The sequence below is a fragment of the Leucoraja erinacea genome, chromosome 1, assembly GCF_028641065.1.
Source record: "Leucoraja erinacea ecotype New England chromosome 1, Leri_hhj_1, whole genome shotgun sequence".
In the NCBI taxonomy this organism is placed as follows: Eukaryota; Metazoa; Chordata; class Chondrichthyes; order Rajiformes; family Rajidae; genus Leucoraja; species Leucoraja erinaceus.
Window position 1 is genome coordinate 71,132,044 of NC_073377.1, and position 26,964 is coordinate 71,159,007.

The 26,964-nt window shown below is 39.6% G+C and overlaps 1 protein-coding gene across 4 annotated transcripts in view; it reads left to right on the plus strand.

Annotated features, from left to right (window-relative positions):
- Positions 1-26,964, plus strand: part of atp8a1 (ATPase phospholipid transporting 8A1) — a 301,017-nt gene that overhangs the window by 260,833 nt on the left and 13,220 nt on the right. For all 4 annotated transcript variants that reach the window (XM_055636910.1, XM_055636888.1, XM_055636895.1 and 1 more), the window contains 3 exons: positions 7,588-7,644; positions 12,549-12,656; positions 26,284-26,372. In XM_055636910.1, coding sequence (XP_055492885.1) covers positions 7,588-7,644; positions 12,549-12,656; positions 26,284-26,372 — 254 coding nt within the window. The remainder of the gene's footprint in view (positions 1-7,587; positions 7,645-12,548; positions 12,657-26,283; positions 26,373-26,964) is intronic.

The window sequence follows — 26,964 nt, forward strand, 5'->3', positions numbered from 1 at the left end:
GCAAATCCGATCAGACTAATAGGGAAAGCATCGCAAGTGGCCTGGAAGCCAGAATTTCCCAAACAGCATTTCCAGCGTTCCAAATGATTGTAGAAAATGATCCTTTATTTTTAAGGGCCACAAAGTGTGGCATGGGGTAAATTTCCCATCAACATGAATTTTCAATCAAGAGAGATTTGGCAGATTACCAGGAAAAACAAATGTAATGGTGTTAAAGGGATGCAAAGTATGTTAGCTAGCCATTGGAGGATTACAATCACTGAAACATATAGCTCTTGCAAAATATATGGTCCCTCGCTGATTAAATACTGCATTAATGAATTGAAAGGTGTGCAGATATGGTCAGTATTACGGACATTAATAAATGTTGGATAATCTATAAGCCTTCAACTTCAATAATGTTCAAAAATACATATTTAAGTGAACAGCTATATTTGTAATTGTTTGTTTCCACATCACATTGCATTCTTATCAATACCGGGACTAGAACCTGGATCAGTTGTCTGCTGTATGGCCATGATCCTAACGCCAAAAATTATTAACACAAAATTTAACCAACATCAAACACTGGTTAAGTCGCTAACGAGAAAGCCTGAAAGAACATACCATCCAAGAAAAGCATAGTAATGTTGAGCAGCATATTCAATCTACTGACACTGGAAGTGCAATCATGATCTTGGTGTTTATAAAGCAAACAATAACGGATGCAATGAGTGGAGTAAAATGCATTCCATTGAGCTAACATTGAAACACCTTTAAAGAATCCTTGAACCTCCAGGGTGTCTTGAATTCCTGAATGGCATTTAATGGATGCCAGAGAATATATGAGCATTCAGCTGCTGAACAGTCATCTATGCTTCATGCCCTGAATGATATGTTTATCTATGAGAGAAGGGACCAAATCATTTCCATGAACAGAAAGTGTGTTAAAGATTAAAAGTTCTGTTCACATGCTTGTCAAGCACATGAAATTTGTAAAAGGCTGGTGTGATGAATTGTTCATGAGCTAGCCTAAGGATCATATGAACCAAGATACCTCAATTGAACATTGATAGAGACTTCAATGCATCAGCTATGGGCATTGTGGTCTGTGCTGACTGTGACACTTATGCACCTTTGTTTGTGAGAACATGAGAATTAGAACCAGTGGCAGACCTTGTAGTTCCTGGAGCCTGTTTCACCTTACAACAAGATCTTTGCTTATCTTTTACCTTCCCTAGTGCTACTCTTCATGCACTAAACCTGTTTGTTTCCTCAATATCCAAAACGTATAAATCTTTGTTTTGGATATACTTAGCAACTAAGTTTCATGGCACCTTGGTTAGAGAATTCCAAAGATATGTATCCTCTGGATGAAAAAGTCTAATCTTATTTTAATCCTGAATTCTTGAAACTGTAACTGCTGGTAACAGCACCAGAGGATCAAACACCCTCGACCACTGCTACACGACCATCAAAGACGCCTATCGCTCTATCCCTCGCCCTCACTTTAGTATTTCAGTCACAGTCACAGAGGTCGACGTCAGAAGATCCTTCAGGGGGGCGAACCCTCGGAAAGCTCCTGGACCTGATGGTATACCGGGTCGTGTTCTAAAAGCCTGTGCAGACCAACTGGCTGGAGAATTTACGGACATTTTCAACCTCTCACTTCTGAGGTTCCCACCTGCTTTAAAAGGGCATCAATAATACCGGTGCCCAAGAAGAGCAAGGTGATGTGCCCCAATGACTACCGACCAGTGGCACTAACGCCTGTGGGGATGAAGTGCTTTGAGAGGTTGATAATGGCGCATATCAATTCCTACCTCGACAAGAATCTTGACCAACTGCAGTTTGCTTACTGCCACAACAGATCAACGGTGGATGCGATCTCACTTGCTCTCCACTCTGCTCTGGACCACTTGGACAACAAAAACTCATATGTCAGGCTGTTATTCATTGTCTACAGCTCGGCGTTTAATACCATCATCCCCTCCAAGCTGGTTATCGAACTCTCAGATCTGGGTCTCTGTGTATCCCTCTGCAATTGGATCATCGACTTCCTCATCCACAGACCACAGTCTGCGTCCGTATTGGTGGAAATGTGTTAGCCTCGATAACAATCAGCACGAGAGCACCTCAATGCTGCGTGCTCAGCCCCCTGCTGTACTCACTCTATACTCATGACTGCGTAGCCATCAAGTTCGCCACTGACATAGAAACATAGAAATTAGGTGCAGGAGTAGGCCATTCGGCCCTTCGAGCCTGCACCGCCATTCAATATGATCATGGCTGATCATCCAACTCAGTATCCCGTACCTGCCTTCTCTCCATACCCCCTGATCCCCTTAGCCACAAGGGCCACATCTATCTCCCTCTTAAATATAGCCAATGAACTGGCCTCAACTACCTTCCGTGGCAGAGAAGTCCACAGATTCACCACTCTCTGTGTGAAAAAAAGTTCTTCTTATCTCGGTTTTAAAGGATTTCCCCCTTATCCTTAAGCTGTGACCCATTGTCCTGGACTTCCCTAACATCGGGAGCAATCTTCCTGCATCTAGCCTGTCCAACCCCTTAAGAATTTTGTAAGTTTCTATAAGATCCCCTCTCAATCTCTTAAATTCTAGAGAATATAAACCAAGTCTATCTAGTCTTTCTTCATAAGACAGTCCTGACAGTCCAGGAATCAGTCTGGTGAACCGTCTCTGCACTCCCTCTATGGCAATAATGTCCTTCCTCAGATTTGGAGACCAAAACTGTACGCAATACTCCAGGTGTGGTCTCACCAAAACCCTGTACAACTGCAGTAGAACCTCCCTGCTCCTATACTCAAATCCTTTTGCAATGAAAGCTAAAATACCATTCGCTTTCTTTACTGCCTGCTGTACCTGCATGCCTACCTTCAATGACTGGTGTACCATGACACCCAGGTCTCGCTGCATCTCCCCCTTTCCCAATCGGCCACCATTTAGATAATAGTCTGCTTTCCCGTTTTTGCCACCAAAATGGATAACCCCACATTTATCCACATTGTACTGCATCTGCCAAACATTTGCCTACTCACCCAGCCTATCCAAGTCACCTTGCAGTCTCCTAGCATCCTCCTCACAGCTAACACTGCCCGCCAGCTTAGTGTCATCCGCAAACTTGGAGATATTGCCTTCAATTCCCTCATCCAGATCATTAATATATATTGTAAATAGCTGGGGTCCCAGCACTGAGCCTTGAGGTACCCCACTAGTCACTGCCTGCCATTGTGAAAAGGACCCGTTGTGGGACGAATCGCTGATGGTGATGAGTCAGAGTATAGAAGTGAGATCGACCGATTGACCAAATGGTGCCAGCACAATAATCTGGCTCTCAACACCAGCAAAACCAAGGAACTGATTGTGGACTTTGGAAGGGTAGGATGGGGACCCACAATCCCATTTATATGGTGGAAAGGGTCAAGAACTTCAAATTCCTGGGCCTGCATATTTCCGAAGATCTTTCCTGGTCCCAGTACACTGATGCAATCATAAAGAAAGCACATCAGTGCCTCTACTTCCTGAGAAGATTACGGAGAGTCAGTATGTCAAAGAGGACCCTCTCAAACCTCTACAGATGCACAGTAGAGAGCATGCTGACTGGTTGCATCGTGGCTTGGTTCGGCAACTTGAGCGTCCAGGAGTGGAAAATAATGCAGAAAGTTTGACCACTGCCCAGTCCATCATCAGCCCTGACCTCCCCACCATCGAAGGGATCTATCGCAGTCGCTGCCTCAAAAAGGCTGCCAGCATCATCAAGGACCCACAGCATCCTGGCCACACACTCATCTCTCCGCTGCCATCAGGCAGAAGGTACAGGAGCCTGAAATCTGGTACATCCAGGTTCATAAACAGCTTCTTCCCCACATCCACCAGGCTATTAAACTCGTTATCAAACAAACTCTGAACTATGACAGCCTATTGCACTTTATCTGTTTATTTATGTGTATATATATATGGTATATGGTATATAGACACACTGAACTGTTCTGTATTTATGCTTACAATGCTCTGTTGTACTGCAGCAAGCAAAAATTTCATTCCTTATTTAGGACACATGACAATAAACTCTCTTGACTTGACTTGGTTCTGGCCATGCCAGCCAGAGGAAACATTGTTCCTCATCTACTTTGTCAACTCCCATAGAACAGTTGTACGTTTCTATGAGATCCCCTCTCATTCTTTCAGGTCAATAGAGAAATTCAATCTTTTCTCATTGAACAAACCACCATCCTTTCAATTCCAGAAAACTGCTTAATGAGCTTGTGCTTTCTTGAGAAGGGCAAAGAGATCTGTTCAGTGATGTCATTGCATTCACATTAGGACTCCATGTAACTTCACAAACATATAAGATTCTGAACATAGCTCAACAGGGTGGATGCAGGGAGCATGCTTTCCTTGGCTGAGGGATTTAGAACTAAGGGGTCATTTAAAAATATTGGTAGGATATTTAGTACTGCAATTATGAAACGTAGACCTAGAAAATAGGCACAGGAGTAGGCCATTCGGCCCTTTGAGCCAGCACGTGAAGCTCACCTTTTTACCTGTTTTTACAAAATGTTAAATGGTCAGCTCGACATAGATTACAAGACCTACACCAAACCCAAACCAATTAGGAGCAGACCAGGGCATTCGATCCAATTTGTGATCCCAGCTACAAAGACAGATGTGTACAGCAATTCGTTCTTCCCACGCAGAATTAAAGCATGCAATAATCTCCACCCTACTATAGTTACCCAACCAGATGCAACTAAAAGTAAATTTCTTCCCAATAACCCTTTCTGGCTTAAGCCCTCCCTTCACCACCTCCAGTTTAAATTCCATTTGGAATATTTTGGAGGACCAAGAAACCAAGAAGAATACACCGCCATTCACTATAATCATCGCTGATCATCCAAAACCGTTCCGGCTTTTCCCCCATATCCCTTGATTCCCTTAGCCCTAAGAGCCCTAATAGCTAAATCTAACTCTCTCTTGAAAACATCCAGTGCATTGGCCTCCACTGCCTGTGGCATGCTTTCACACTGTAGAGGAGTACTGTACTAAATAGTATTCAGAGAATGGTGGGCCATCGCACAAGATGACATAACTTTTATTGATTAATTGAGATGTGGAATACAAAAGAAAACTTCCGATTTTGGTGTGGCAGTGTAGAGAACTGCAGAATTTTAAAATGTTGAACTTTGAATGGAGAGAACCCTAGAATAACGTGGAACTAATTATTTCGGTAAAAGTGGGAAAAGATGCTAAAGTTTTGCATTTACAATTCCACAACAAAAATCTTCCCAGGCTGAGTAAGGAGTTTTGGTAATAATTGCATCTGCCTGCTTTCACCCAGCAACCTATTTTGATGCAGGGTGGGTGAGGGAAATGTAAATTCTGAGTGAAGAACCTCGCTTTAATGTTGCAAAGGAGAAATGTGCAGTGCAGTATTCACGGTGCATCAAGTGCTGTGGCTGCCCACAGAATTCAAATTTACCGATAGGAGACGGGTCTCCTCAAAATTTGCCTGAATCTGCCACGTCACACACTAGGTAAGTGTGAGGAAAGTCTAGCTTCTCCGTGCTGAGTGACAAATATCATGTGATAATGCAAGTCCACCCATATTCTTCTATCACTGGACTTAAAAGGAAAAGTTGGAGATTCTCTTGGAGAAAAAATATATCCCTTTGTCAATAAGCAAGAATATGTTTATAGAATTGTGAATGGGAGTTTTTTGAAACAAATTCAATATTTTAACCAGTAGTTTCTATACCCGCGAACTACAATGACAATATGCCAAATGCAACGGTTGAGGTTATATTAATAGAGCTGGAACAGTTGACACCTGAGAATGAAAGTTAAATACAATAACAAAATGTAGTTGTTCACAATAGACCTAAAGAACAATTGAATACCTTGGCACAGTGACATCCTGGGAATCATCATGGGAAGATATTAATGAGAGGTCAGAAATTTGAGAGAAAACAAAGTGTTATCCTCCCAGCACCGTAAAATGTTATCCCCCGGCTTGGTATCTGACTTGCGCTTAGTCTGGTTTACCCCATAAAACAGCTAAAAGTTTTGAAGGATCTGCTAAAAGCACTGCCAAAAAATGAACAAGAGGAGAAGTCGCTGAGGTCATTTACCGGCTGATGTAATGAGAATCCATCCCTCAAAGGTGAATGATGTTGGCTGTTGAGGGGGCTCTGTGCTCTAAGGTTACACAAAGTGCTGCCTGTTGGAATAGATTCAGTCAATTACGATTACTTCACAGATAAACATCTTAAAGCTAAATGCAGCCACAACTCCAGTGATGCAGAAACCACAGAGCAAAAAAAATCTGTGGACTGGGACAAAAGCCCACATGTCCCAATTAAAGACTGGGGAAAAACACAGTTAATCAAAACACCTATAATGGACTTTATTTGAATGTAGTTCCATAATTAGCAGTTTATAGTATAGTATAATCTTTATATAAATGTATATGTTTATCAGGATTTAAGCTTGATTGTTTTTTTTAAGAGCAGAGCTGATCTTTTTAAAAAAAAAACAAAAAATATGACACATAGCCACATTTGTAAACAAATCTCATAAGGCAGCTAAATTGAGTGTAGTAATTAATATTTCTAGTATAGTTCCCAGCCTCTCAATCAGATTTGCAAAATTTGATGTATTATTTGAAAATTAATCTCTCCCTTGTGTTTCCTGCTACTGAATGCAAAAAAAGAACAACAGGGACTCAGGTTGGAATTGAGTTGGCCCAACCTCAGGAGGAGAATTACTATACATCTGGAAAGGAAATGTCAGCAGTATGCTCAGGAGATCTTAACCTATTGCATTCATTTCACTGCTGGTTGACGTGCTTAGTTTTCAAAGAATTGTGCTTGTTTTAAATTTGAACATTTGTTTAAAATAAGAAAATTCAGATTTTTGAATTTTATGTGAAAAATACGTAAAGCCTGCAGGGGTCCTGTTAACCACCCTCCATAGCATCCATGGGAGAACAAGTGGGTGGAGTTCAATCTGTCAAGAATCCTGGTATCACTGAGTGTCTGATGTTTCTGCCATCCCTATTAGGAGCAAGCTGCTCCATTGCAAGACTTTCTGAGTACTGGCTTCAGTGTCACATGCTAATCTGAATGCTGCGTATCATCCTCCAGATAAATTTGTCGAATGAAGCAAAGCAATAAAATACTGGAAATACAAAGCAATCTAATTGTATCTGCAGAAAAATAAACAAGTTAAATATTTTAGCATTGAGATTAGGCCCCGTTGAGTTTCAGGGGGAGTATTGGACTTCCAAGATGAATATGGTGAAGCATGAACCTTGGAAACCTTTTCCATCACAAGGACGATGTTTTTGGAGTTGGCATCAGCACTTTCACCCGCTTGCCCATTGCGATTTATTGCCCTCTTAAACTCTCACAATACAAAAATCTTCTGCTGGGCACTAATTCATTGGATGGGTAATAAAATGTTTTGATGATTGTTACTTCTAAGGTTTGCAGTTTTTTCATTCTCAAAAATTGCAAACAGAAGTGAGAAGATTCAGTGAGAGAATGGTATTTATGATGCAGTGTAATTTATTACTTTCTCTCCACAGTATGTGGTGATCACTGTTTGTTTAAAAGCTGGTTTGGAGACCTCATCTTGGACCACAGTAAGTAATAATTATCCATGACAGGATATGTAATGTATTTGTAGCCTGCTTATAAATCTATTTTGTCGGTCTGCTTTGTCAGTGCTGGAACATAATAATTTGACATATTAATTTGGCTGACCCAAGGACCCAAATCAAATTGATGCTGGTGGGTATCCAGAAATGTGCTCTCCATTGATAGTAGTCAAAGGAAGATGGATTTGTTCATTTGACCCCAAGGGACGCCACTTCAAAACACTCCCAAACCAGTAGCTCAAGTCCAGCCATTCTCAGTTACTTCGCTAATATTTTTCCTTCCACCATAACTTCAGAAGAGTGAATGTTTGCTGGGGATTCCAAAGTGTTCAGTTGCAACCCAATTTCTCAGAGCGAAGGTTATAGAGGCAAATCTGCCTCTATAAAGACCTTGACAGCATTCAGGACTGGTCTAGTGCATGGCAAATGACATGTTCATTATTTGTGTCAAAGAGTCATACAGCATGGAAACAGGCCCTTCGGCCCAGCTTGCCCATGCTGGCAAAGGTGCCCTATCCACACTGATCCCACCTGCACATGTTTGGCCCCATATCCCTCTAAACCTTTCCTATCAATGCACCTGTCCAAGTAACTAATGCCAAGCAATCCAAGTGCCCAGCAATGTCTCAGCAAGAGAGTCTAAGCAATTCCCCTTTAAATTCAACAGTATTGTTATTATGTAATCCTCATCAAAAATAACAAAAGAATCAACAATGATTCAAATGTTAACTGGAACAGTCACACATATACTGTGAATACATGATCAGGTCAAAAGCCAAGTATCCTGCAACAAAGAGCAGGAATATCATGCAACACTTGCCACGTGTTTGGATGGGTGATGTTCTTTGGCACCCATCCACCACAAATATTCCCCCTATTCCAGTGCTCTGCCTACATGATGAGCAGCAATAAATCATCCATCTGCCTTCAAGGGCATCTCCCGAAAGCGTAACCTTGAACACCAAGAGAGACAAGGACAGCAGGTGCAGGGAGCACTACCATTTTTAAATGCCCTGCCAAGTTGCAGACAATCTTGGAAATATGCCATCCTTCCTTTACTATATCTGGGTCAAGACCATGACACTTTCCTATCTAACGAGACATTCTCAATGGCAGTCTGAGTTGGGCATTAAACCTTAGGCTTGTTATCAGTATTAATGAAGTGGCTATAATTTTGTTTAAACATGATACATATGCGAGTTTAATGGTACTTAAGTATAAATTTATATACCTTTTCACTCAGGAAATAACTTGCAGTGTTAGTAATAATTTCAGTATGGTGTTTACTATCCAAACAAATACAAAAGACTATAAGACAGGAGCAGAATTAGGCCATTCGGCCCATCGAGTCTGCTCCACCAATCGTTCATGGCTGATCTATTTTTCCCTCGTGACTCTATTCTCCTGCCTTCTCCCCATACATTTTGGTGCCCTTACTAATAGTGGCCCTTCGTCTTTTTATTCCTCTTTCCTTGTCTCATTTGGAATGTATTTGTTTTATTTCAACCAAGCATTCACATCTTTTCTTCCCAGTACCAAAACATAAAAATCAGGAAAATGCAGAAGCTCGAAATCTGACATAAGAACAGTAAAAGACGTGGTCTATGTTTCTGGACCTATTACAAGTATGAGGTGCAATAGTAATTTAAAAAAAACAAATATATAAATAAGTGGTATCAGGACCTGGTAACGGGAGGTAAAACAACAAAAACAGACTTGGTTGGTAGTCCCCTTTCTGCGGAGTTTAATGTTATAATAGAGCGATTGTTTCTATTTTCTCTTTCTTTCTTTTCTAGGGTCTATTTTCTTACTTTACTTCCTTCTCTAACTTCTTTCCTAAGGGCTTTCATTTCCCAACACTCTTGCACTTCACGATTCTCTTGCACTTTCTTTACTTTCCTTACTTCTACCTTTTTCTTAAAGCTCAAAAAAAATGAAGCGGTACAAAAAATGTATTAAGATATATGTGTTGTGTAGGATTGTAATTTACCGTACTTCTAATAAAAATAAAATTAAAAAAAAAAAAAAAAGAACAGTAAAAGGCTGGAAAAGCAAGTTAGGCAACATATGTGAAAAGGGGCAGTGCAGTCAACATTTTGGATCTGTGGCCTTTCAGCAGAAAGAGAAGGATACACATATTTAATACACATGTAATTTAAAGTGTGAGAAAGGAGGAACTTCACCAAGATGAAGAATCTTGAGAGATATAACTAAAGCCTTTAAAACAAGTGAAATAATTGATAGGATAGCAGGAACTAATATTTGCCTCAGCAAAGGATTGTATTTTAAACTTAAACTTGCACTAAACAAATCAAAATAAATTGTAAAATCTGTTTCCCAAAATAATTCAAAATGTGAGAAAAAGTGCATGTAAGAATCATTAATAGAGAAACAATTAATAGATTGAAACAAAGCTTTCTTGAGATCTTTCAGTGAAATAAAGAATAGTTAGTTTCAATTCATCACCTTAATTTTGGAGAAATGACCCATCTTGTGCAGTATTGTATTTTATTGCATGGGTTTCAAAGAACTTACAGCTGTCATCTCTTGAATGAGAATAATTTATTTGTTCCAGCCTATATTAGATGGGTAGTTTCCACCTGGAGATGCAAGAAACTGCAGATGCTGGAATCTTGAACAAAACTTGGGAAGGTGGCGTTTCGGGTCAGAATCCTTCTTCAGACTCTGAGTTAAAAACTGAAACGTCGCTTGTCCATTCCCTTCCCAGATGCTGCCTGACCCGTTGAATTCAGCCAACACTTTGTGTTTACATTCGCTATGTGTTGGACTGATTTCAGGATATCAAGTGGAGAGACACGGTCACAGGAATTGGGGATTTACGGCTACAGTGTTGCAATTGTCACTATCGTGACCAGGATTGTGGAATTAGCGTTCCTGTGGGCTTTTCCCATTTATGTTAATCTTCCCCCACAAAGAAAGCTTGATATACAGAAGCAAAGGTTGTAATAATGCCCCATACTGGTCAAGACTACCACATTTATAAACATTTGGCAACTCCCCAGGTGGAACAACATTGTTCCTAGAAATGGAAATTTGCCCAACCAAATCAAGACGTTTCGCAGTGGAGCTTGAGGATAGTAATCTTTGTGCTTTTGCCTTAGGTTAATTCGCTTCTATCTTTTATTTCATTCACATTCCCTCCAGGAAATGCTCTACAGAAATAATTTGCAACAAGATTTAGATTTATGGTGCTAAAATCTGTTCTACAGCCCTTTGTGCGTATTACTGAAAGTCTTGAGTTCTGAATCCTTGCAGTATTCACATAGTCATCATTTCAATCGGCAATAAAGCTGTTCAGTCCCTTTAATTAAAGAAAATATAGTTTGTCAGCCATTTTGAAAGCAGACTTACTTGTAGGCAATGGTTTTCTGAGTTGTGTCCTTATATTTTGCAGCATCATAGAACAAATGCACACATTTACAATAGCCTTCCAGCTTAGATTCAAACATTTCCACTGCAAATTTAAAATGGAAAAACTAACAAATAATTACAACCTTTTTACAAATATTACTATGTATTAGCTGTAAAAAAAATAACTAGCAAAACTCTATAAATAGCTTAGCTTTTTCTGCAATTGTATCAGAAATGTTAAAGCACAAAGTACTGGGTTGGTCAACATTTGTGGAGAGAAAATAAACATAAATTGTGTAATCACAACAGTATTGTGTACAGTCTGGTCGCCCCATTACCGGTCAGGTTTTTATAATGTTAATTTGCATAATCATCACAAACTGAAAACCCACTAGATACCAACATGATCAGTAGCATTACGTGAGAAACATAAACAGGAATAAGCCCTTCATGCCTGCTCTGCCTCTATAGCTGACCTTTAACATCAGCATAATTTTCTCCTACTAATTTCATACTCCTCAATTCCCTTCGTATCTAAAAATCTGTTGATCTCATAGAAATGGTCAGCATCTGAGTCTCCACACCTTACTTGGGTGAAGGCGTTATTTTTATTTCTATGCTGATTTGTCAATCCGTTATTGTCGAGGAACATCTGTATTACTAAACAACACCTCGGTTATGACACTTATTATTTAGTTTCAAAATCGTTTGCTATGTCGCAACCAGAGGAGATGCTAAATGCATTTCGTTGTCTCTGTACTGTACACTTGACAATTAAAATTGAATCTTTGAATCTTTGAATCTTATGACCACTAGTTCTAGATATCTCAACCAGAGGAGACCTCTTCCCTTGTATTTGATGAAGAAGATTGCGCATCTACCCTATAAAGAGATTACATTAAATAATTGAGGTGGCAAATGGCATGTTGGTCTTAATTGCAGAGTTGGAGTAGAAAAGTAAAGAACCCTTGTTGCTGTCCAGGGTTTTTGTGAGATCACTTTGGGAGTACTGTTTACAGATTTGGTCTTTTTTAAAGAAAAGGCTGAGAAATGACTTGATCAACCACTAGAATGATTCTTGAATCGAGACGTTGACCTGTGAAGAAAATTTGAGTGGCATTAATTTCTCACTGAATCTTGAAAGAGTGGGAGGTGATCACATATTTATATACAAGGTTCTTGGAGTGATTGGCATGGTTGTCCTCTACCTGGGTAACGTGGAGCTTTGGGGCAGGGCAAGGAGTCTGCCATTTAGGAGTGAGATAAAAATGTATTTACCTACGGTTTGTAGGTCCATGAATCCTCGCTGCTTCAGAGGGTTTTGAATATTAGGTTCAGTTGAATAGACTTTTGGACATGTAAGAGATAAGGGAATCGGACTATGACGGAGTAGGCTTGATCTCATTAGCTGTCAGGATAGGCTTGAGGTGCCGTATGGCCTGTATCTGATTTTCTCAACAATCTTTACTGAATGCAAAATAACATACTGATATCTTAATTTTCTTTTCCCTTAACAGTTCAGTCATGTGGCCATCTGGGGCAGCATTGGAATGTGGGTGGTGTTTTTCGCAATCTACTCCTCACTCTGGCCAGCGATTCCATTGGCTCCTGACATATCTGGAGAGGTACTGACTTTAATACATGTTTATTGGATGTTTTTCACCCCACCCAGTAGAATGACATCCACATGCTCTGGCTTTATGTTCCACTTGTCAGCTTAGTGTTTAATTATCCATGTGTGAAAGGATCTTTCCCCTTTTCTAATATGACAAAAATGGAAGTCGCATGAAAACTATGGTAATCCAATTACAAATTGAGCTGAAGAGTTGTGGGATTAACAGCAGTAATGGATACATGTTTTCAGTGGAAATTATGATTTTCTTAAAGTCTTGGAGGGTGAAGGTGCACTCATTTTTACAGTGTCAGAATGCGTGAAATGTTTAGGTTAAATTATATATAAGTTTGACTTGTAGTCTTGCATTAGAATTTTTCCTGAAGCTAGGAATTCTGATTTAATATCACAGTGCACAAAGTTTACACTTCTCGCTAGCTAACTCCTAATCTTAAACTATTTATATTCTGAAAATCTTTGAAATGCAAGTTTCCCGAAAGTTTGTTTAGTATCATGAGCATGAAACTGTTTGTTTGTACCAGATTATGCCTGTCCTTTGGTCCCACCTGTTTTTGTCACATTTGGAATACCCGATTTTCGCAGCTCACAGTTATCCAGTGAGCAACTATTAATATATGAGGTGGATCAAACTAGTTCATTGGTTCCTTGTTCAGTGCTATTTTAGCTAATCTCAGCCAGTTGATGCTATTTGATTTCATACACAAGCCGAGAAAGAAGTAGAAGTAATCAGTTTTCTGCTTCTGATTCCTGATGCATAACCTATGTTCTAAATCCATGTGCATACATCAAGATAATAACACATCTGTGTACGCTGATGGTCACTTTGTGTGTTGGCACAAAGTGATCATGTGATGCAGATTGGAGCAAAATCTAACAAAAGCAAAAGAGAAATACCACAACAGTCAGAAGTACAAGTTAAATAACTGTTATGAAAGTTGTGATGTTTAAATAAATTGGTATGCATGTTGGCTGTAAAATATTTAGTGGAGTCAGCATTCTGATTCTATTACTGGATTGCGACAGCTGCAAGCATTGTATTATCCTGAAATAACATACAACAGGCTTACCCTTGTCTTTTTGGTCTTGTTTAATGAAGTGTTTAACTGTTTACGTACTGTTGCTTGCAGATGACTGCGTAGTGGCTTGTTCCCATATTGTTGCACACAAGAGATAATATGTACTTTGGGAGGTAGTCAATTGGGAAGATTGGTATCCGAACCATTTGAACAGCTAGGATGCATCTAAAATAAAATTAACTAGTATTTTCAGTAGAATATTGTCCAAGTAATATTGGTATTTGTCTGCTGTATCAATTTCAACTTAACACAATGAATGATGTTTCCAAAAATAGTTATTTAAGGTCTGACTGATCATGAAAATTATGCCGTTTGAAAATGGGAGAATTATTTAGTATTGCAATGCATAGAAGTATAACATTAATTTAGTAGTAATTACCTTACAATAATATATAATTATATATTGATTTAACCTATTATGAATAATGGTAGATACCTGATTAAGCACATCCCATGAATGAAGTTGATTTAATGAGTGTGATATTACATTTTGTTCTGGCTACTCAAGTCTCTTGCATTTATCCAATCATTTTAGTAATTTAAAATCCGTCTCAAAATGATCCCCTGCAATTTATTTAAACCAGACCAAATATTTATCAGAGTTCATTCTCTATTAATTAATTCTCAAGTTTAGCTGATAAAATAGCTATATTCCAGAGTTGAGTGAGATACGTGAAGATTTTATTTAACTGATTTATTTTCAGCAGTGAATTGGAATGGTGAGGTAGGTGTTGGTGTAAAAAGAACATACTGATCCAGCCTAACTGTCCTCTTGCAAGTGTATCTGATAGCTATTTATAAGGCAGTAGTATTATTAATAGTTAGGAGGAGTGTAATTCAGCTTTCCAAGGCTAAATTTAGAAGCAAATCCCTGAGGGGTGGGAAGGCAAAAGGATTAAAATCAAAATGAAGGATCATGTTAACTTCACCTTCAAAACTACCACAACATTTGGTATATATGTTGAATCCTTTTTATTATGTATGGTGCACTAGTGCCTTCAGATGTTTTATCTGCATTGTGTTCTCTCAAAATTACTAAAGCAGTGCTTTCAGATGCAAAGGTATAATCATTAATTCCCCAAATCCCAGTCTGTATGTGCACATGTCTTTTCACTATTTTACTGACCTTGGAGAACGCAGAAATCCATCCAAGATTTAACAAGGTCATTAAAATGCTATCACTTCCAGAGAATTCAAATCTGGCAAAACCTCTAATCCATGTATAAGGTTTCTTCATGTTTAGAATGAGATATATATGTACCTTTTCCAAATTCTAGATGATCACTAAAATTTTACTTTTTTAGTGCTTTAGTTCATTTTGATTTATTTTCCCAATGTGTGCCTATTCCTTCTTAGACTTTGAATAAGTTGCCAGAATGTACAATAGGAAATAAAGGAAAAGGCTGCCATGCTGGAGTCTGAAGTAATAGCTGAGTATGCTGGAAGCATTCAGGGGGGTGGAGAGTATCTGGAAAGAGACAGTTAATACTTCATCAAAAAAGAGGAGTTTTGTGTCCGTTCTTGTTCACACTACACGTAACTTTCCAGAAAGCAGGCTCATGAATGGGAATTTCACTGTGTTTGGTAGTAGCCCAGCTTTGAGATCAAAGAAGTACTATAACTATAATTTACAGTACCCTCCATAATGTTTGGGACAAAGACCCATCATTTATTTATTTATTCTGTACTACACAATTTGAGATTTCTAATAGAAAAGAATCACATGTCGTTAAAGTGCACATTGTCAGATTTTATTAAAGGGTATTTGTATACATTTTGGTTTCACCATGTAGACATTACAGCTGTGTCCATACATAGTCCCCCCATTTCAGGGCACCATAATGTTTAGGACACATGGGTTCACAGGAGTTTGTAGTTGCTCAGGTGTGTTTAAATGCCTCCTTAATGCAGGTATAAGAGAGCTCTCAGCACCTAGTCTTTCCTCCAGTCTTTCCATCACCTTTGGAAACATTTATTGCTGTTTATCAACATGAGGACCAAAGTCAAGTCAAGTCAAGTCAAGTCAAGTTTATTTGTCACATACACATACGAGATGTGCAGTGAAATGAAAGTGGCAATGCTCGCGGAACAACAAAACAACCAAACAAATTATAAACACAATCATAACACACATATTATTTTACATAATAAATAATAGAAGGAAAAACGTTCTGTACAGTTAGTCCCTGGTGAGAAAGGCGTTTACAGTCCGAATTGCCTCTGGGAAGAAACTCCTTCTCAACCTCTCCGTTCTCACCGCATGGCAACGGAGGCGTTTGCCTGACCGTAGCGGCTGGAACAGTCTGTTGCAGGGGTGGAAGAGGTCTCTCATGATTTTGTTTGCTCTGGAGTTGCACCTCCTGTTGTATAGTTCCTGCAGGGGGGTGAGTGAAGTTCCCATAGTGCGTTCGGCCGAACGCACTACTCTCTGCAGAGCCTTCTTGTCCTTGGCAGAGCAATTCCCGAACCAGATGGTAATGTTCCCGGACAAGATGCTTTCCACCGCCGCTGCGTAGAAGCACTGGAGGATCCTCGGAGACACTCTGAATTTCCTCAATTGCCTGAGGTGGTAAAGGCGCTGCCTTGCCTTACTCACCAGTGCTGAGGCGTGTGATGACCATGTCATATCCTCAGAGATGTGGACTCCCAGATATTTAAAACAGTTCACCCTATCCACAGGATCCCCATTTATACTCAATGGAGTGTACGTCCTCGGATGATGTGCCCTCCTAAAGTCCATTATCGGCTCCTTCGTTTTTTTGATGTTCAAGAGGAGGCTGTTCTCCTGGCACCAGAGTGCTAGATCAGCCACCTCCTCCCGGTAGGCCCCAGTTGTGCCAATGAAAGTCAAAGAAGCCATTATGAGACTGAGAAACAAGAATAAAACTGTTAGAGACATCAGTCAAACCTGAGGCTACCAAAATCAACTGTTTGGAACATCATTAAGAAGAAAGGGAGCACTGGTGATTAGCTTACTAATCGTAAAGGGACTGGCAGGCCAAGGAAGACCTCCACAGTTGATGACAGAAGAATTCTCTCTATAATAAAGAAAAATCCCCAAACACCTGTCTGACAGCTCAGAAACTTTCTTTAGGAGACAGGTGTGGATTTGTCAATGACCACTGTAAGCAGAAGAATTCATGAACAGAAATACAAAGGCTACACTGCAAGATGCAAAGCACTAGTTAGCCGCAAAAATAGGATGGCAAGATTACAGTTTGCCAAGACGTACTTAGAAGAGCAACCACAGTCTGGAAGAAGGTCTTGTGGACAGATGAGACAAACATTAACTTATTTCAGAATGATGGCAAGAGCAAAGTGTGGAGGAGAGAAGGAACTGCCCAAGATCCAAAGCATACCACCTCATCTGTGAAACACGGTGGTGGGGGTGTTATGGCCTGGGCATGTATGGCTGTTGAAGGTACGGGCTCACTTATCTTATTTGTTGATACAACTTCTGATGGTAGGAACATAATGAATTCTGAAGTGTATAGACACATCCTATCTGCTCAAGTTCAAACAAATGCCTCAAAACTCATTGGCCGGCAGATCATTCTACAGCAAGACAATTATCCCATACATACTGCTAAAGCAACAATGGAGTTTTTCAAAGCTAAAAAATGGTCAAATCTTGAGTGGCCAAAGTCAATCACCCAATCTGAACCCAATTGACCATGTCTGTATATGCTGAAGAGAAAACTGAATGGGACTAGCCCCCAAAACAAGCATAAGCTAAAGATGGCTGCAATATAGGCCAGGTGGAGCATCGCCAGAGAAGACACCCAGCAACTGGTGATGTCCATGAATCACAGACTTCATGCAGCCATTGCATGCAAAATATATGCAACAAAATACTAAACATGACTACTTTCATTTGCATGATATTGCTGTGTCCCAACCATTATGGTGCCCTGAAGTGGGGGGGGGACTGTGTATAAACACTGCTGTAATTTCTACATGGTGAAATCCAAATGTATAAAAATGCCCTTTACTAAAATCTGACAATGTGCACTTGAACCACATGCGATTTTTTTTTTTCTATTACAAATCTCAAATTGTGGAGTATAGAGGCAAATAAATAAATGATGGGTCTTTGTCCCAAACATTATGGAGGGAACTGTGAATTAATAGGTTTTGGATCGGCTTTTCCTTTTCCTTTTCATGCTCTGTAGAAAGTAGAATTAAGGTATTTTATGTATAGATTTACAAAGGAATCCAGAATGCCAATCTCAGTTTGCGTGGCGTTGGATTTTATATAATCAATATTCCATCTAATGTTTTCAAATCATACTGATAAATCAAATGAGAAAGTCTATTCTAATTTGCTTGGTCGCACCCATCTCACAAACTGCTTGAAAATGTATAATAATAGAGTTTCATGCATTACTTGTGGATGACTAGAATGTTTATATCTAGGGTGGCAGACCAGAAAAATGCATGGTTTGTAAATGCTGATCAGTTTCTCCCCTTCAAGCTGTTTTACCAGTCATAATTAAAACTAATAACAAGAGCAAAGGACCAGTATCTTCCCACACTCATACCAGAGTGTTCACTTTTTTCTTAACTTGAGGACCAGCTCAGCTAAATATCATCTTTCTAAATCTCATGTGTCGAAGGCAAATGAATTTGCATCAACAGTCTCAGTATGGGGCTTAAAAAAGATGATTATAAATGAGAAACTTTGATATAGAATCCTTTGTATGTCTGTGTGGAAATAAAATGAAATTTACTTTAATTATTGTAGATGTGTTTTGAGGAAACTCCAAACAAAATAAAGCTAAATTCCTAATCTTAGCAGCTGTCATGTTGCAGAGACAACAGACTTGTTGTCTTCCCTCCGGGGCCTGTTGGGTCTTCGAAACATCAAGCATTGTGACTCTCTGATTTCTGATCCCTTTGAATCCCCCTGGGAGCTACTTTTGTGACAGGATCCATTTGAAGGGGCTAAGGCCTAGTGAAGAAACTTGGCATGGGCCGCAAATCTCACACATTAAGAACAATTTGTAAACTACGCACAGAGGCAGTCGGGACCCGTCCCTCAAACAGGCTGCTCCTGTTACCGGCATCATTTGAAAAGGATTGCTTTGCTGTTTCCCAGATGATTTGTCTGTGTGTGGAGAGATGTGAAAAGTTAGAAACAAAAATGGTTTCTACACAGTGTTTCGGGTGGGGGGGGGGGAGGGGGGGTGGGGGGGTAGCTTTTGTACAGAAAGGAAGGAAATACCTCTGTGGGATTTTATTTTTCCTCGTACAAAACACAAAGAAGCTCTCTGTTTTCAATACGAATGTGGGCTTTAAATCTTTGAGCTTTGGATTACCTCAGCAGTACAAAATCTGACAGGCTTTCAAATATAAAATAAAAACTGCCTTTTTAATTCATTTTGATCATTTCTATGGGCACTGAGATTTGAATAGCGGGTGCAATTGTCCCCTCTTCTCAATTGAAATGAGAATAGTTGCGATTAACACAACACAGACAAGTTCTGTGTTCTTCAACTTAATTCAAGAATTGAATCATCAGCTTGGTGTAGGCTACATGAAGATAAACATTTAGCATTATTGGTAAAATATTCCATCTATTTGCCCCAAACTGCAATACAATGAGTGATATGCATATTCTCTGCAAGCCAATCTTTTTGACAGATATTGAGATGCTTACTTCAGATTTGTAAAATAACAAAGCTTTGAAATTATTGCAAGTGAATTGCAGAGAATCAGTAAAGTTTTTTGTCATGCAGTCTCTCATAACTTGATCTTAAATCATTTTTAATTGGGAGAGCATAGGAGTGAAATAACTATGTTTCACTCTGAAAACTTTCATTTTTTTCTGCCCAAAAACATGCGTGTACATCCGAATTGTTACTTTAAAATACCTTATGATATTGCTTAGCAGAAGTAAAAAATACAAGATTTGGATTTGGAAGGTTTTCAATGGCATTTTTATAAATGTTGGCTGTTTGCATTAATTTGTGCATGTGTAACTGCTTGTGTAGAATTGATTTAGTGAGTTTATTATCCAGTATTGCCCATTAACAAATGTTGTATAAAGGGCAGATACCCAACTACTGTTAAAGATGCAGAATAAAATTCTAGTACAAAAGTATAATTAAATATTTGATATCTCTCTTTAGTGTTCTAAATTTACTACCCAATATGTCTAGACAATAGACAATAATAGACAATAGGTTCAGGAGTCGGCCATTCGGCCCTTCGAGCCAGCACCGCCATTCAATGTGATCGTGGCTGATCATCCACATTCAATACCCCGTTCCTGCCTTCTCACCAAATCCCCTGACTCTGCTATCTTCCAGAAAGCTTACAGAAAATTGGCCTCCACTGCCTTCTGAGACAGAGAATTCCACAGATTCACAACTCTGTTTGTTTGCATAGAAATGCCTGAATGTGATGGGAGGATGTCGAGGTAAAATTGGTTTAAAAATATGATTGACCATTTGGGTTTTCATAATTTTCTTTTTTTTGTTTTCCATAATTTCCTCTTGTTTTATGTAAGCTCGAGTGGATGGGGAAAATATTTAGTCAGCAAATGATCTCTGAAAATTATTTTGAGCAATGGTGTTGCTTCCTTTTTCCGATTGATTAAGGAGTGTAATTTGTTAACAGGTTTAGTTGTTATATTAATAAAAATACATCTAATTTGTGTCATATGGACATGATGGTCAGAAACATGAAGTTGATATTTATCTTATTTGACAGTGCATTGGAGAGTGAAAATTTGTAATGGTTATCACAAGCATGGTATCTATCCACTGTGTTTAAAGAGAAGCTTACAACGAAACAATATTTAATCTGTCTTGTGTCAATGGGTTGGCATCAGAAACTGATTAATTGTTTAGAGAAGCAAAAAAAATTCTCAAAATTGAACAATTTTAAATTCAAAATCTGCACTAATCTGAAGTGATCCGATAAGATCATACAGCATAGAAATTAGTCATAGGGCCTACCATGTCTATGCCAACCATAGCACCGATCTTTACTAATCCCCTTTCCCAGTCTCCATTGCTTTGACAATTCCATTACTTTTCTAAATCATGCCTAAATCTGGTGTGAGTACCTGCCTCAGGCAGAACGCTATAGGTTTTGCTGAAATTTTAAGTATATTTTAATCAATGCAAATTAAGTTTTGTGGGAATAACCAGGAGAACTAGATGCCCACATGGTTCTTCGTCAGTGTCCTTTAAATATATTTCTTAGCAATGGTGCTGTATTCACCGCCTCAACTGCTGGGGAAAAAACGAAGCAACAGGCTTCTTGACCAATTAAATAAAAAATAGCACTAACACAGTTTAATCCCCCAAACTGCATCTGATCAGAATGATTTTAAATAAGTGCTTAAAACTACAACTAGTTTCAGAAACACTGAGATTTACGAGGAAGGGGAGTGAGAGGAAGGAAATCTAGTCAATCAGTGGCCCTTAAAGAGGTCTTTGAAAAACAAACATGTCACTCATCTGTAAGCTACAATGATTTAAATCATTCTGTCATGTCTTAAATGAGCGATGAAAGAAGCTGTTAAGTTGACTACGACAGTTCATGTACCTTAATAAAAGCAAATGAAAGTTTGTGAAAATGATTATAATCCTGCCACTGCGGGTTTGTTCATCCAAATGTGAAGAAAATAAACAATTGGCATTTTCACTAGAAAGTTTTCACTGTGCTCAAGCATAGCTAGACACATCTGTCAAATGATTTGGTACTTGTCTGGACCCAAGGTACACTTGGGTATCCCACACTGTTGAAATCTGAAAATTTACAGGCACTGTCAAGTTGAGCACCTCATGATTAATTTGGTGACTATCAGTTGGGAGCACCAGCTGGTTTAATGTTCGCTGTGGGATCTCGGGATTTTGAAAGAATATCTGTTGTAGATCTGTTCTGATCAGTCTTGAACTAAACGCATTCTGATTGTGCTGTTACCTTGTCATTTTAAACATACAGATAAATTACAAATACTCCATACTTTTAGTTAGTGTTCGAGTTTATGTTTACCATGTGAGACTAGGGCATTTCTTGCCAAAATAACATTATATACATTTTTAATTTGCAAAATGTGCATTCAGGATGTTGATTTCTCTCCAGCCATCTTCCATCACCCATCATTTGTGCAGCATTTCCAGCGGATAAACGTTGGTTTCTAACAGGCTGTTGAAGTAAATTATTCAGATGGGGGTCTTTTTTTTTCGTGTGGCAGTTACATTTTTGCATAAGGAACAGAAGACCTTTATTGTTTGAGAATAAAACACTTCTCCCATGGGAAACCTAATCTGAAAAGGATATTTTATTTTAAAGAAGTAAGGTTGGAAAACTAAGAACAAACATTCGAAACACAGCAGGTCCTTAGAAACCTACAAAGATGTGTTAACGTAAAGTCCTTGCCACTGGGAATTGGAACTATACATCACCTCAAACTTGAGGCACAACACAGCAGAGGGATGGTAATAACAGCTAAAAATCAAGCATCAACTACCATGTTACAACACAGAGGAGCAACTAATGGGTTAAATAAAAGAACAGGATCTTAGCATATTCTGACATTTAATTATCTTCCCAGCAAATATCAAGTACTCTTGGTATTGAAGTCCACTCAGCCCAGCATTCGGAGAGATTCAACATTTACACTACATTTTTTACATTAATACTTCCTGATTTCACACCTAATTGATGCAAATAAGTTCAAGATTAGGGCTTTAACTTTAGACTTTATAGATACAGCGTGTGTCTATATCACGCTTCCAGCCCACCATGTCTACACTGACCAGCCATCCCATACATTAGCACTACCATATTTATAATTTACCAAAGCCAATTAACTTACAAACCTGTACATTTTTGAAGTGTGGAAGGAAACCGGAGCTCCTGGAGAAAACGGAGAAAGTACAAACTCCACACAGACAGCACCGCTGGTCAGGATTGAACCCGGGTCTCTGATGCTGTAAGGCAGCAACTCTACCACTGCGCCACTGTGCCACAAACATCAGAAAAAATATCCACACATCTAATTCGTTCATTATACGTTATCAAAAAATAAAACATTTCACAGGTCCTGGACAACTACCCATAACATTCAGATTTGTCTTGAATGTGAGCTCAATGGTCTTTCTGTCCCAACATTGAAGTTCATCTGCTCACTATCATTACAGTTTAGTTTATTGTCACGTGTACCGAGGTACAGTGAAAAGCGTTTGTTGCATATTATCCAGTCCAAGGGTCACCAAAGTAGTATATAGTAGTTCAACACTGCTCTCCGGTTGTGGTAGGATGATTCAGTTGCCTGATAGCAGCTGGGAAGAAAATGTCCCTGAATCTGGAGGTGTGCGTTTTCACACTTCTATACCTTTTGCCTTAAGGGTCTTGGCACGCAAATTACACGACCTCGTGGTCACGTTGAGGCACATGGGCATCGTATGGCCGCGCGGGGCCGGTCCCACTGAGAAACGCGGAGGGGTGTGTAGTTGTGCGCGACATCGCGCGGAGCTCCGAAATCTTTGTAGCGAGCAAAATTTTCGAACGCCAACGGCCTGTCGCGGAACTGATGGCCAAAGTGGCAAAGGCCCAAGACCCTGGAGTGACACAGCGTTTCACCTCTAACAGCAGCCAGAAGCAGGCAAACGATCGCCGAGCTCGGCCTGGGGCTCACGGCCGTTGCGGTCCGGATCCGCCCCCACTTCAATTCCCAGAGCGGGGCCAAGAAAATTAAAGATAGACACAAAATGCTGGAGCAACTCAGCTGGACCGGCAGCATCTCTGGAGAGAAGGAATGGGTGAAGTTTCGGGTCAAGACCCTTCGGACTTTCAGACTGAAGAAGAGTCTCGACCCGAAACATCACCCATTCATTCTCTCCAGAGATGCTGCCGGTCCCGCTGAGTTACTCCAGCATTTTGCGTCCATCTTCAAATGACGTCGCTTGCACCAGACGGCTATGTGGTCGAATGAATTTGCGCGCAACCTTCGCTGGACCGTCGCGGCTCAACGCGACCACGAGGTTGCGTAATTTGCATGCCAAGGACACGTAAGTGGGACAGGCCCTTTATGGGAGAGGGGAGTAGAGGGAGTGGTCAGGGTGTGACTTGTCCTTGATTATGCTGCTGGCCTTGCCGTGGCAGCGTGAGATATAAATGGAGTCACTAGAAGGGAGATTGGTTTATGTGATGGTGTGGGGCGCGTGCACAATTCGCTGCAATTTCTTGTGGTCTTGGTTGGAGCTGTACCTGAACCAAGCTGTGGTGCATCCTGATAAAATGCTTTCTATGGTGCATCTGTAGAAGTTGGTGGCAGTTGTAGGGGACATGCCGAACTTCCTAAGCCTTCTAAGGAAGTAGAGGCATGGGTGTGCTTTCTTGGTCGCCTTCTTGGCTAGCCTGGTCCATGTCCTTTAATAGCTAATTCCTCTCAATTGTTTTAACTTCGCTGTGCCTCCTAATTTAATCTTGCACAAACCCAAATATTCAACTTTTTCCCCTTCATCCAAATTATTAATGAAGATTTACAATGAAGTGCAAAGCCCCAGTACTTCATTCTTCTCTCATACCCCCAAACATTCGCACATTTCAAAGGATTAGTTGCACTTTCATCTGGTCATCTTTTTGAAAATAAACTACCTGTAATACAAAATCTCATCAATTGCCTCCAGGAAATCCACATTGGGAGCACCTGCACCCATGGACATTTCCCAATTTACCTTGGTGGCAACTACCCAAGTCAACATTTGTCAGATATAACCCACCATTTATCTATCCCTGCTGTTTGATCAGTGATACGTGTGGAATCACTCAGTGACTACCGTTAATAATAGAACCAATGACCTCCCCACTGTAAATATGGTATGACAGCTCTGTCATTTACTTGTAGCACCCTTCCCATCTCCTTAAATGATCAAATGACTGTTGCAGTTTCACATTACAAAGGCACACTCGCTGATACTCCAGATTGTACAATTAAAACTAATGCACATTCAATTTCTTCACCCATTTCTTTAATACTCTGGGATGAAATTCATCTGTTTTACAGAATTAGTCTGTCATAATCCCATTCTTCTCCATGAATTTAATTTAATTTGATTTTAGAATCTGCTATTTCATACTAGCCAATTATAGTGTTTGTTAGTAGTGACTCTGCCTACTATGTACTTCATATTATCAAGAGCCTGCTTAAGCTAATTAGAAATAAGTAGCAGCTCGGAGATGTGATGACTGCAGATCCTTGCTGTATGTAGATTTAATAAATATGTGTTGTATCTTGACGTGTGTTTGAGTTGACTCATTACATGGTGTCAGAGAGTGAATCTTGCCCACTCTGCTAATGTTTATCGGGTTTTATTTTCTTCTGATTATTTTGTGTATTTTTTCCACGATATTTAATGCTGTTCATACTACTTTACTACTCTTTCTCAAAGCATTTTTAAAATTTGGATATATTCTGAGTATTTGGGGGGTTTTATTTTGCCAACACCACTAATTGGACCAAACTGTGTTGGCTATGGCACGCACTTCCAAATGTGTTTGCCAGTTTTTAGCTGCTTGCTTCCAATTAGATTTAAAATTACAACAAAATCGCTATGTCTGGATTTCCCCATGAAATCCCAATGGTGGAGTCCAACCTTGCCTGGACTCTAGAAAAGACTTTGCCAGGATTGCTCAGTCTAATCCCATCCACAGTACCTACTGGGGATAAAAACAGGTGTCCAGTACCATAGATACAGACTCCTATTTTGTAAATCACTTTGATGAATTTAGTACATTCATTTAATCTCTGTTCAAAATTATTCATTTTAACAGAGATTATAGCTAATGAGGTACATTTGAGCACAAAGGCAGCAATCGATTTGCTTGCGGCAAATGGCAGAAACCAAATAGCCTCTTGACACTTACTGTCCAGATTTGCCTGTGAAACATAGCTCCTCCCGACTAAAGGCTCCCCAGAAATAATACCTTGATGTGAAAGAATTTTAATATTGAAGATATTTACTCAGATAGTTGCTTCATTGAGAACTAATTAAATCTGAGAAAATTAGTATTTAGTAGTAAATATGATACTGAATGTATGACACAGAAATGGGTTAGTTGGCCCAACACCAGTGCTGATGTTTATGTTCCAAACTATTCATCTTCATTCTTTTTATTAATGAGTTACTGATTCTTACAATGATCTGGGTGAAGACTGTTTTCTGAGTTCTCCATTTGATTTCTCGCCCTCTGCCTTACTTTGGCTTTAGTTTGCTTTCCTACCAAAATGGAAGAACATGGTCTCTGTCTATGCTATCAAAGATTGATTATTTTAAAGGTCTATGTCAGTTAAACTTGCAGCCTTTATATTTGGGAGAAAACATCTTCATTTTCTTCTGGATGTTATCTTCAATACTGGTGTCGTCTCTGCAAATACTTCCATAACCTTTTCCACTGACTATATACTTTCAACAATATAAAGACTGGAACTGTGCTTCAGTAAATATGTTGCAATTAAATTTAAAATGTCCTGTGTACAACTTTGAAAATATATTTGTAATTGTGTTTTATTAACTTCCGCAGGCTGTAATGTTGTTCAGCTCCGGTATTTTTTGGATGGGCCTGATCTTCATTCCAATTACTGCCCTTCTGTGTGATGTGGCTTACAAAGTGTACGTATGCAAAAATAAAAGTACAAATCCATGTAGATGTTTCGATTATGAAAGATATGTATTTTAATTGATTTGATCCAGATGAAGCAATCATCTTAACTTCTGCTGTGACCATGTTCCTTTGTTCAGGGTTAACACTGTGGCCATAGATACATGTTCAAGTGCTTTAGCTTAGATTAGAGATCCAGCACGGAAACAGGCCGTTCAGCCCACTGAATCCGCACCGACCAGTGATCCCCACATATTAACACTACCCTACACACACTAGGGACAATTTATACCAAGCCAATTAACCTACAAACCTGTAATTCTTTGGAGTGTGGGAGGAAACCGAAGATCTCAGAGAAAACCTACGTAGGTCACGGGGAGAACGTACAAACTCTGTACATACAGGCACCCATAGTCAGGATCGAACCCGGGTCTCTGGCGCTATAAGGCAGTAGCTCTGCCGTTACACCACCGTGCCACAAGTGTTTCAGCTGACATCCTCGACAATGGTTCATTGGTGTCACCCGAAGCCCAAAACCTCGGCATGCATTTCCGAATAGGTTATCCTTCATAATATAAAACAGGATCTAAGCTAGTAAAATTT